This window comes from Hippoglossus hippoglossus, chromosome 7, assembly GCF_009819705.1.
Source record: "Hippoglossus hippoglossus isolate fHipHip1 chromosome 7, fHipHip1.pri, whole genome shotgun sequence".
NCBI classification, from domain to species: domain Eukaryota; kingdom Metazoa; phylum Chordata; class Actinopteri; order Pleuronectiformes; family Pleuronectidae; genus Hippoglossus; species Hippoglossus hippoglossus.
This window is the reverse complement of record NC_047157.1, coordinates 9,188,170-9,200,631: the sequence shown is the minus strand read 5'-3', so window position 1 is coordinate 9,200,631 and position 12,462 is coordinate 9,188,170. Positions and strand designations below refer to the sequence as shown.

Sequence of the window (12,462 nt, the reverse complement as noted above, 5' to 3'; positions counted from 1 at the left end):
TGCTGCTGTTCGGCTGAATTAAATCACTGAGATCAGATGAAATAAGTTATAACTCCTCTCATCATCCGCTCAAAGTCTTTTACAGTGCAGGGGCCCTCGGCAGTATTTGGGGCAATATTCTCTTTCTGCCTCTCTAGTGTAACATTCCCACAACACCTGTCCATGTTTCAGGTCATTGTTTCCAAACAATAAAAGGGCAGCTTAAACTCCTTCAGTATCTCTTTTTCTTTAACACCCTTGCTCTTGAAATGTGTCAAGTCATTAATAGGTAGTTCAAGAAAGAAAGGCTAGCTATTCCAACCCAGGCTTTAAATGCTTCAGTAATTTTTGAAGCAAAACACGCTGGTTCTTACTTCTCAAATTAGAGGATTTGGAATTAATTATATGATGTAATAATGTACAAACCTCCAACGCTTTTTAAACTAGATTCAGGACATTTTAAGCTTTAAATCTGAATGATGAGAGTTGAATAACCTATCCTATCCTGACATTAACAATATGTAGCATGACAAGACATTAGGTGATTGTACCATAATAAATAAAGGGATGGAAAACCTAGCTAAAAGAGCCAAAGGCTTAAAGGATTAATCAAGGCCTTAAATAGGAACTGGTGTTTCTACTCTTTAATTGTCACAATAACTTTACAGCTCACCTGACCTTCCATTAACCCTGAATGTCTCTCGCTCTCTCTCTCCTCTGCTCTGATATGCTGAAGGACGTCATACTTGCATGACATAATATGCTCAACATTGTGCATGTGGGCAAAGTTTGCACACATGCAACAAGAAGTAAACATAAAAGGTCAATATAGGATGAACAAGAACAAACTGCAGGCTAACGCCCTGTCTTTGCTTTTAGCGCGCGCACACAAACACACACACACACACACACACAGTCTCCAGCTACCCTTTCCTCACATCCCTCAACTCAGTCCAAACAATGGGCAGTACTTCCTGAAAGTCAGAAATAACAGGGAACAGTTTCCTTCAGCAGTGACTGCTTTAATAAGAATAGGGGGGTCCATATAGACAGACAGACACACACACAAAGGCTACCTGAGCTAAATCACTCATTTTCTCATTTACTATTCTCTTAACAGGTGTTTACTCAATAGTGAGCTATAAATTCAAATTTGGAACATACACACACACACACATGTATGTATATATATATATATATATATATATATATATAAATCACAAACATTTGGTTAAAACCTGGATGGAAGCATAACTTGGAACATAAAATGGTAGGAAAGTAAATATAGCACAATACATAATACTGCATGTATAAGAAGAACTGAGTGCAGACTAACCCGACATTCACAGAGAAACATCACTCAGAGCTGGTATTGTTTTCTTCTTGTCAAGTTGAGATCAAAATAAAGGCGGGGTTCTAAGACTGGCATGGTCCAGCCTATTTGTACTAAGCACTCATGTAACAATGTAGTACTAATTACTGAATACTCATATAATAATGTAGTAATAATTACTGATTACACTTATAATGATGTAGTATAAGATAAGATTTGTTTTGTCCCTGTGGGAGATTTGCCTTGGACATCACAGTGTCTGCAGTATAAAAAACAGTCATCCCTCACACATTCATTTACATAGATAAATGTACGTATAGTACAATATAAAACAGTGATCAGTGACAATATACACATATTTCAGCTCGATGGTGTCAAGAGCTTTGATGGACAGGGGGACAATGTTTAAAACAATGGTGCCTGCAGAGGGGCACGTGTACCTGTAATTCTTAGCCACCCACTGTGTTTTGAATGGTTTATTTAGATTAAGAATTAGATTTTTTCAAAAATTAAGATTTTATGATTTAATAATTCACAATGAGGACTAAGGTGAGAGGGTTAGAGTTGTGGCCAACTGAAACACAAAACTGTAAGTGACTGATTTTGGATCTGATGTGATAATTATTCCCAGCCTGAATTAAGTGCTTGACTTGTACAACGCGGTAACCGTCATGAATAAGTTTGATCGCAAGAATCTCCGTGACGTTGACCATACCATCGCCATGTGCACATACAGTGCTGCACAGAAAGAAGAGAACAGAGAGTCAAGTGTGATGTTCACAGCAGCTTAATGGCAAGATTGCGTAAGAGGGAGAAAGACCGTTAAAGTGTCAATTTTATATGCGTGTATGTGCCCAAGTCGACAGAGTGACCTTATCACACAGAGAGAGAGAGAGAGAGAGAGAGAGAGAGAGAGAGAGAGAGAGAGAGAGAGAGAAACTTCTTGAATGACCTTCAAGAGAAACTAGAGATTTAAACACATGCTGAGAGGAGAGAGAGAGAGGGGAGAGAGAGTAAGAGGGAGGGGGGAGAGAGATAGGGAGAGAGAGAGAGAGAATCTCCCTGTGAGAGGGAAGAGCAGAGCCAGAGAAAGGAAAACGACAGAGTGAGAAAAAGCATCAGTAAATAACATGCTGCATTTTTCTCTTCAGCCTGCAGTCACTCAGGATTTTTTTTCCCAATTAAACCCTTTTTTTCTCATCTGCTATAACCCTCCTACCAAGACCCCACATGGTACAGTCCCCATCTCTCTTTTCTCTCACTCTATCTCTCTTGGTCCTACACTGCATAGCTCACCTCTTTCTCTTTCCAGTCTGTCCCTTCTTTGTTCCCCTTTGTTTAATCTCTTTGTTTTCCTCCTGTGTCTTCACCTTCCTCTTCCTCAGTGGAATTATTCTAGTTCAACCAACCGTCCAGTATTTCTCCATTTCACCCCCCTCCATCTGTCTACCTTTGCCTCTTTTTAACCATCTCTCCATTGCTCCTTTGTGTTTAGTCACCTTGAGGCAGTGAGGCCACAGCTGGAGCAAAAGCTTCTCCGGTCAACTTCTGCTGCTGATCAATGAACAAAGCACCGGCAGCTCGAGCTGTTAACACATCAGCAGCAAACAATGGATCTTCTGCTTGACACAGTTTGGCAGCGAAACGTGAAGGTGTGATATTTGTTTCCGCTAACGTGACAATCACAATGATTTGAGGAAAAGTGAAGGGAGTGTTTTATTCCACAGCCGATGAAGTGGATGTCACTGTGTTGTTCTTCATGGAGAAGGCCTAAAGTGGATAATCTAGCAAAACACAAAACAAGGGATCCGACAATCAGGCAATTTGTCTGAATGAAGAATAGAAAAATAGAAAAACAAAAATACCCGTCTGCAAAATATTATGAAGATTTTATACATCAACCTCCTGTTCTGTTATTTGCCCTCTAACATTCTTTCTCACATTATCACGGAAATCAATCCTTTCCTTCTCACCTTCAGATGATAAAACACCTGGAAAAGATACACCCCTATCCATCCTCCCCTCATAAACCTCCAGAGACCCTGTTCTTGTCTTTCCCTCCATCTATACCTCCTAACCTATATCCTTCAGTAACTCTAATCCGCTCCTGCCTTCATCAAACCTGACCTTGTCTCCTTCAAAGGTCAAACAGCTGTAACGTAGCAATGGCTGTGGAGAGGGATGGGAGGATGGAAGCAGAGGCGTAGAGAGATGAGGAGGAGGAGGAGGGGAGAGAGACAAAAATGGAGAGGTATGAGGGAGAGAGGGAGTACAGGCTTTGGCATGGAGGAGGGCGAGAGGGATACGAGAGGGGGAGGACAGGAGAAGGGAGGAGGAGGAGGAGGAGGAGGCGACGGACAGGGGGAGAGATATCGCAAGAGAGGAGGGAGAGACGGGATAAAGGAAAAAAATCCCCATATCAGCATTCCTCTGCGTCTCTATGGGAGCAGCAGGAGGGAAGAGAGGGAGGGCGGAAAAGAATGAAAGGTGATAATAAATGGGTGGAATCAGACGGAGGGAACGAGGGAGGGTGGAGGAGGGCGAGGTGGTGTTAGTCTGTCAGGGAGGGATGGGAGAAAAGGACAGAAAACATTAAGGGGAGAGGGAACGTCTCCCTTCTCCCTATTCGACGTAAGTGCGCTGATTGTTTCTTCACTGGCAACTTGGTAAACAATAGAGGTGTGTGTGTGTGTGTCGGTCTGAGAGTGTGATAAAAATAGAAACAAAACACCACCGTATGGCTTCAAAGATAACACTGCACACATGCAAAACAAACAACAATAGTAGGGCTGAACGATTACTTGATACTATCGAAATCGCATTATTGAAAAGTGCAATATCCAAATAATAGGATTTGTTTAGATCCCCATCAGCTACTCTATTGCGAAAGTGGCTACGCTTCCTGTGGTCCCTGCAAATTCTCTATACAGTACTTCAATAACAGAGAAACATTAACACACATCCATATTATAAAAGACTCATATCACAATGACCAACATCAAATCACACCCAAACATCGATGTCAATAAAAAAATAAAAAATCTCTCCATCACAATCTTCAAGATCAACAAAAATGTAAGTCATAAAAACAAGAATGTTTTTTTGTGCTCTGCTCTATTTCTTGTGTGAACAAATACAGTCTAAACTTTTTTTATTTTCAAATATTAAAAAACTTGAGGATAAAGGTCAAATGTGTCTCAACACACAATTATAAATCATGTGATGTTAAAGCGGTGTCGAGGAGGATATGTTTTTGTTTCTCAATGAATATCTTTTATAATCTTTCTGAATATAAAAACGTTTTGGAGAGTGGTCCGTCTCCAACTCCCAGTAAAATACTAAGAGCCTGCAGCAGCACAGTAAAGGTTTTAGCCAGTGCACCGCATAGCTCTGCTTTTTAAAGAACATCGATATCAGTACAGACTGGAGGCTGCAGCCACCACCACACAATCAATAATTCACAAACCTCCTTTATACATGTGAATCACCAAAGGCTTCATTGTCTGTGTGGTTAAAGGCCTTTGTGTCCGGTCTGTTGAGCTGCTTCACGCTCACGTTTAGCTGAACTGACCATGTGTCTTTGAGTAGTTTGATCTCTGTCTATTCAGTTTCTCACTCGTGCTTGAATTCTCCTGTTTATACTGTATTATTATCAAAAGGTAGGAACTCAGATGAGTGAGACATTCCTGTGTGGAGGGGCAGACACACACACACACACACTCCCTGAATCATATCAGCTATGTGAAGAATTCCCCTCTCTGCAGGTTTAGCGTAACTCAACACAACAGACCCAAACAGAGCTTATGAAACCATGTTACTCAGACTGTCAGCAAACACACGGAGTAACACTCAGCGTGGAAGTCATCCGGTCGCTCAACAGTGTAAATACATCACCTCAGAGAGGTCACATTTGTACACACACAGCACTTTTTACTTCAATATATATGGTTTGTTGGTGGAGTTGCAAAGTGAAAATTTGTAGAACTTATTTGGGTGTGTACGGACAATAGGTAACTGGAGGTTGGAGCTTGGATTGATGCTGAATCATAAGTATAAAAAAATGAGAAATGAGGACAACCCTAAAAATATCTGGTTCCTTTGATTCAAAGTCAAAACAACCTTGTACACATCTCTTTTGTTGAAACATTGAAACACCAAGCTAAAAATTAGGTTGCATCCGCTGCAAAGAGCGAGCAGATTCCAATGATGATGCAGAAAACTTCCACAACATTGCATTTTGAATTTGCCTCTGACTGCTTCTCCACGGTCATGGTAGCTTTTAGTGTCCATGATAGAGGGTATAACCCTTTTAAAACAACACAGATGCAAAAAATATGATACAATTGTTGCACTTTAACATTAGTAGGGAGTTACTTTACTCTCATTAAAAAAGATTCTTGGCAATGAGTATGAGATAAGACAATAAACACAACATAGTTAAAGGAGTATGTGAATTATCTGATCGTATCTACAATCTCATTCTTTTCACTACCCAAAGCTCGTGACCGCAGGTTATGGTTGGAATGAAAAATTGAATGGCGAATTCATCAACACAGTCAGGTGAAAGAACTATGTCGCTGTGAAGCAGCACCAACCTGCCAAACACCCACCTCACACTCACTGACGAACAAGAAAGGCAACAAAGCAATTTTCTTTCACCTCTCCACTCATCCACTCTGCTTAGGCAAAGCAGCTGCCTGTCTACTGCTGTAAAGTCAGCGTCCCAGTCAGCCACAAACAACCATCCATCCATCTATTATCTATACTGCTTATCCTTTGAGGATTGCAGGGACCGCTACACATCCACAAACAGCAAACCTGCAATAGTACCGAGGGGAAAACACAGTCGGGTCAGGCTGGAAAAGACCCAGAAAAGAAAAGATCCCCTGCCAGATACCCAGCCATCCATCTAAGCCTGACCCACAACAGGGACCTAGGCCACGGCCATGACAATCACACATAAGGGAAAAGATATAATGAGCAGGAGCAAGAGAGAGAAAAAGAGAGAGAAGGGGAAGGATGGAAAGACGAGGCCTCAATTTCAGCTTTTTGCTTAGATTTGACTGCTGAGACGGTGGCCTTCAGGACACAGTGTCGAGGCCATTCTCGCTTTGCTCAGAGCGAAGATCAATTTGTTTTTATTTATTTCATTTTCAGAAAGTGCCCAATGCCAACTCTTTTTTGTTTATTTTCACTTCAGCTGGCACTCACATCAAATTTAAGTCTTTCATTGCATCGCTTCGCTGGCTATGCTTCCTGGAACAGAAAGATGTCCCTGGAGTGGCAGCAGAGAGGCAGAAACAACGTCAACACGAGATGAGAACAGAGATGGGCTCTCCGGAGGCTCCCACACAAAGTGAGCACAGTAAACACTGTTTTCTTCAAATGGCCAAAAGGACAACGGCTCTAAACAGGGATCTGCCCGTGCCTCTGTGGTTAGCTGAAATTTCCACTTAGCTCCAAACTAGACGAGACACTAATAACTCAACTTGTAGAAGTCATCTCCTTCAACAGGAAGGGTTTACTAAAGAGCCCCCACAGTGGATGACCTCTGAGGGTTAGAAGACACAAGTAAACGCTGACAAACAGCATTTTCACAGCCAGAGTTCGGATAATTTAATCCTACCTTGTCTATCTCCTGCTGCAGGACCTGTTTGGCGACCTCCAGGTCCTGCAGTCGGACCCTCAGCTCCTCGTTCTCCTTCTCCAGACGACTCCTCTTCTTCTCCCCGCTGTCCAACTGACTGTGGAGACGGATAGACACGTCCTTGGCCACCTGAGAGTATTAACAAGGGAGGAGAGGATGAAAAGGAGTTAAGTTCAACGTCTGTTACGATACATTTTCCCCCAAAATCAGTTTTTTGAATAACGACAATAAGTTTTCTAAAGATCATAAAGCTTGTGAATGTACTGTTACAGATTCTCGATTGACAGAGTAAACTTTCAGAATATTAGAGACATTTGGGCAACGATGTGAATATTATCATTAACGCCATAAACATTTTGAAAATGGGCATGGTAACACACAGACATTTCAAAATAAGGGCGCAATGACAAAATGGAAGTATTTTATTAATATTTTCCTCATCATTGCTCACTAAACTAACATGTCCATCCAAATTGATGAATCATTACACCCCTATTGGAGGCAGTAAGAGTTTTCCTTATCATTGATTTTGTTTATCAGGGTTCACGACTGCTTTTATATTCCATTTGAAGAGAAACTAAAAATGTGAAAAAGAAAAACATATCCACCATAAAACTGGTTTTCCTCAAATTGTTTACATCACTTTCCAAACTTCATCTCTGCTTTATCTTTCTTTGTCAGGTTTTACGAAAGTCAAACAACCGTATTGACTGTGTTTGTTTTCATGATCCCCTTTGTTCATTCAAAGGCAGATTTTTGGCACATTCTTCCAAGTCAGCAATACCCTTCTACACTTTTTATTTCAACTTCACATTATTAACGAAATCTCAAACTAGGAGCGGCCCAGTATTTTCTACTGTGTGACCGGGGACACATAAGAAATTGAAACACGCAGAAATGCAATGAGTATAATCTATATTCCAGTTGATGTATGTGCATGACTCAGATTTTCTCTAAAATTGCAAACACAAGCTTGTGCTATGAGTAACTCTTGTAGTAAACAGACCTTAATTCACCCGTGTTGACAACAATAGCCTTTAATCGTGGCATATTGCGGCTCAGGAGATTTCTCTTAATGCTGCTGATCCCCGTTCAGGTAAAAGACAGAACCTGGGCCTAGTTTCATATCACCGCCAGGCATCAGAAAAGTTCTAGGAATCCTGCCAGAGCACACAGCACCAGATAAAAGCCATTTGTTTTAGCTGAGTCTGTGAAGTGTGTTAGTGTCTGAATCAGCGGGAGCTTTCTGCATGTGCACCTCAGTGTGCATGGGGCTGATATGTTTTTATCTAATAAAGCCAAGAAGATAATTAATACCACTCTGGCTGATCTTTCATACATAATGTGATCTAATGAAAGCCTGATTATCCCTCCTAACCCCCCACCCCCACCCCGCCTCGAGGGCATTTATTCATTAAAAGTTTCTAATGTCAGAAGTCAAACTAAAGTCACACCTCTGATGACTGTTATGAAAACTGCAGCAGTAAAAAAAAACATTGTCTTGTATGTTGTTAAAATGCTCAAAAAGGTTATTTGTTATGATTTTTCACTTTATCTATAATTAGTATAGCTTTTTTATACTTTATGGGAACTGTGTTTCTAAGCAGAACCAATGGTCCATGAAGAAAGTGGTTGTGCCACATATACACAGTTCTACAATGTTCTGTGGATCCAGGTTTAACATCTCGATGTTTGGTTAAACTAAATATAAAACCAGATTTTCTTTGTTACTTGAGTTCTTCTGGGTAGTGGACATATATCTAAAGACTTTAATGCACAAAACTGCAATAAAAACAGCCTGAAACCTCATATTTAGAGCCATAAACTTTGGTATCTGGTGATGTTGCTTTTTATGCTGCATTACAAGCAGCATCAATTTGTCCTTTTCCTTGACGTCAGCCTCATTTTTATTTCATATACAGTTTAACAGCATACTATTTGAATTTAGGCTGAAAGACACACAAATATATATAAATATTGTATTTAAGAAAACATAAATACTGAATTTGCAGAAAACAAGCGACTGTCAGGTATAGTGTACAATTTTAGGGCTGTACCTAAAATCAGCATTATTTTTGAGATATTGTGTGATACTAAATGCCAGAAATGTGGAAAAGATAAAGCCAAACCAGATATCTTAAAATTTATTGTTTAATCCAACTGAAAAAAATGTATTCAGTTTAAATTATGAAAACAAAGTGATAAATTATTACATTTTAGAAGCTAAACCCTGTAATTTCAAGCCCTTTTTACATGACAAATTAATATATTATTGTTACAGTAATAGCAGATAAAGCAGCGTACGATTAAAATATATTTATTTCAGCTCCATACAATTTATTGGGATCATGTTTTTAAAAGGAATTAACTCAACTGTGTGCTTATGAAAAAACCTCACCTCCAACACAGCCGCTAATTAGCTGACCCACTCTGAACACAAAAAAAAAATAACTGGACAGATGTTCAGCAGCTGTATCACACACGATCAGAGCCTTTTTTCGTTATTAAAAGAGATAAAGTGCAGATTAAAAGGGCCTATTTGCTGTAATAGAAAATCTTTTTCAACTTAAAACTGATTGCTTTTGCTCAACTGAAATAAAGGTTTGTTCTAATTATATGACATGAAAAGAAACTTTAATGATTCTAAATGGATATAGTGGTTTTTAGAGAAAAATACTTGTGTTAAATCACTCAGTAGCTCATAAAGGTACTTAGACCCTGTTAACCTCTACTGATTTATTCAAGTGGGATCACAGAGATGTTATCTGATGGTCTTGATATTGCTAGATTTTACTGTAATGTTAACAATTAGTGAATGTAGGGTTTATTATTCATAATCATTGTGGAAGGTAACTAGAAATTGTGTAATTATCTAGATCATGACTTCCAGTTGTTTCCATTTGATTATATGGAACAATGTGAAATGTGGTGTCCATTCAAAACCCATTGCTGACTTAATAACAATAAGCTATTAATAATAAGACTGTCATTTCTGTATCCACCTGACTTAAATAAAGTGGTGCAGTGATTTAACAGTGGAAAAACATTGGTCAAATTCTATTATTCCTTATTTTACCCAACAAACAAGTTTGCATCTACATTTGTTTACAATTAACTATTATATTATAATTACATTATACTGTATATTTTTCTCAAAGTATGTGGAGCAAACTGAATAGTAACGGCAGCTCGGGCATTATCACCATAATTAACACTTTTAACACATATAATTTTGTGTGAGTGGTTGTTGTAATTCTGTGTATTTATTGTGTGCCTATGTGACAGTGTGTGTGTGTATTTGAACGATTGCCACTGTGCAGCTGAGTCCCACAATGCTTCTCTGTCCTGCCCATTCTCTTCCTTTTCAAATCGCTCCCTCAGCTCCACCACGCTCCAATTCATGTTTTAACATGCGTGTGTGTGTGTGTGTGTGTGTGTGTGTGTGTGTGTGTGTGTATCTGTGTTTCCTCTTCACTATCTGTACACCTCCTGTACCTCTCTGTCAGATCCTCTCTTGTTCCTGAACCGTTCCTCTTGTACTTATTTCTGTCACAGTCCTCCATCTCTTTCTCTATTCGTCGGTCGTTCTGCTCATCCTCTAATCATTGTATACACCTCATTGTTTAGGTAACAATCCTCTGAATACAATGTTGTTTTGATACCTTCTGTCATCAGCAGTCCAAGCTCATTACAGTTCATCAAAGCTTCTGTATTTGCTGATATAGACCCTAAAATAAATAATTAAATAAAATATATGCCAACACTGTACAAAATTGAATGTGCAGGCAAGCAGCATGGGGAAAATGAATGACCAATGACCAATGAATGTGTTCCGCTATTGGCTGTGACATTTTGGTCCTCAAAACACAAAACTCTTGAATGTGTTGTTCATATTTTGTCGTTTAGACTTGTTGGTCCATGTTTTCCATAGATTTAAAGTCAGCATATTTCTTCAATCTATTTCTTTGCCAAATCAACTGCAGCTAGCAAACAGCATCCAAGCTTACACGACAACTACAAATTGGCAGCATGGACATGTTTGCACACCAATGATTGGTTAGGACAAAAAGGAAACATCTTCTTGAACTTGATTGCTGCATGTGTTTCAATGAAATGGGGCCGTGCACATTTGCTGTATTCTCTGCACACGTATAACTTGCACAAACATCTCTCTACATCTCTCTAATGCAGTACACATGCATGACCTAAGGGCTCAATATGTGATAATGCAAAAATGTGACAATATACAGTAGGTTGGCTTATTAGACTTGGTTGTGCAACTTTGACTGTGGCCTCTACACCAAACTCACTACCCAGCTCGGTTTTGTGGTTCATATGGGATTGAACATGTGACATGAAGTAGATTTTATCCACAGAGTTGTCACCTTTCCATCCAAAATTTTCTATCAATCAGGACACGTCAACATCAGCCTGTGTTCACCAAAGAGGAGTACACAGCCTCAATGTGTCCACTGAAAGCTCCCAGAGCTTTATGTGGATTGAATCGGACGGAAACTGTGATTGATTAACACTGATTAACACTCAATTTTGATCGCTGCATCAATACTGTAAAAAGAAAACAGCTTTCATTAATGGGTGTTTTCACCATGCCTGGTTTATGGGCTTCTGTTTCTCCTCCTTCTCCCTCTTTCCATCCCCCTCTCCTCCATTCTATAATGTTCTCTTCTTCAGCCTTTGAGTCCTATTAAATGCTGTATTGTTCTTCTATGTTGAAGGGAAACGTGAAGGAATTTGACACCATTGAAGCTGTGCTGTGTTTTACCCAGCAACAGATCTATAGGATGTAATTAGGATTCAGTCAGGGTGCTGGGTTAGAGTGTGTGTGTGTGTGTGTGTAGCTGCTTTCAGACATGCACTAGAATCTGCACGAATTTGCTCCGGAGTGCGAGACGCTGTCCAAGTGAGATGCTCCGCAATTTCTACGGACTGGCCTCCTAGTATAATGTCCATAGAAATCCAGGAGAAGTCGACGTGGAGTTCACCAAGAGGGAGTGGGGGGGTGGATGACGCTTCTACCACACGACAGACACAAAAAACAAAAAGGAAACAAATCTCTCCTGGTGAAAAAGCGATACCATACACGTAGCAGACAGGCGAAGATGTCAAGAGAGTGTGCGGTGATAAAAACTGACGCCGGTGTCGGGATGCTTTAAACAAAATCATGCAAAGCAGATAATAAGTTACTTCCTGCCTCTGTCTGCTGCATCCAGTTCTCGCCTGCGAGGGATTTGATGCTGTTGTGAATGCGTCTGTGTAGAAAACCTCCCCAATGTGTTGTGCATGTGTGAGAGGCAGACTATTCTCCGGATCTTACCCAGAGGTAATGTCTGAAAATGGCGTATGTATGTATTTGATAAAGAGAGTTTATATGAGTGAGACAGAGGGGGTCCCTTTACTCACACTCTGCAAAACACATACACACACAAACACACACTGGCCACAGGGCAAACAGCAATATCATTCAACAAGTGGCAGTTAGTCA

The 12,462-nt window shown here is 40.0% G+C and overlaps 1 protein-coding gene across 1 annotated transcript in view; it reads right to left on the bottom strand.

The window, feature by feature from the left end:
* LOC117764606 (protein SOGA1-like) overlaps positions 1-12,462 on the bottom strand; it is an 88,411-nt gene that overhangs the window by 58,547 nt on the left and 17,402 nt on the right. The window contains 1 exon segment of the mRNA XM_034590529.1: positions 6,939-7,088. Coding sequence (XP_034446420.1) covers positions 6,939-7,088 — 150 coding nt within the window.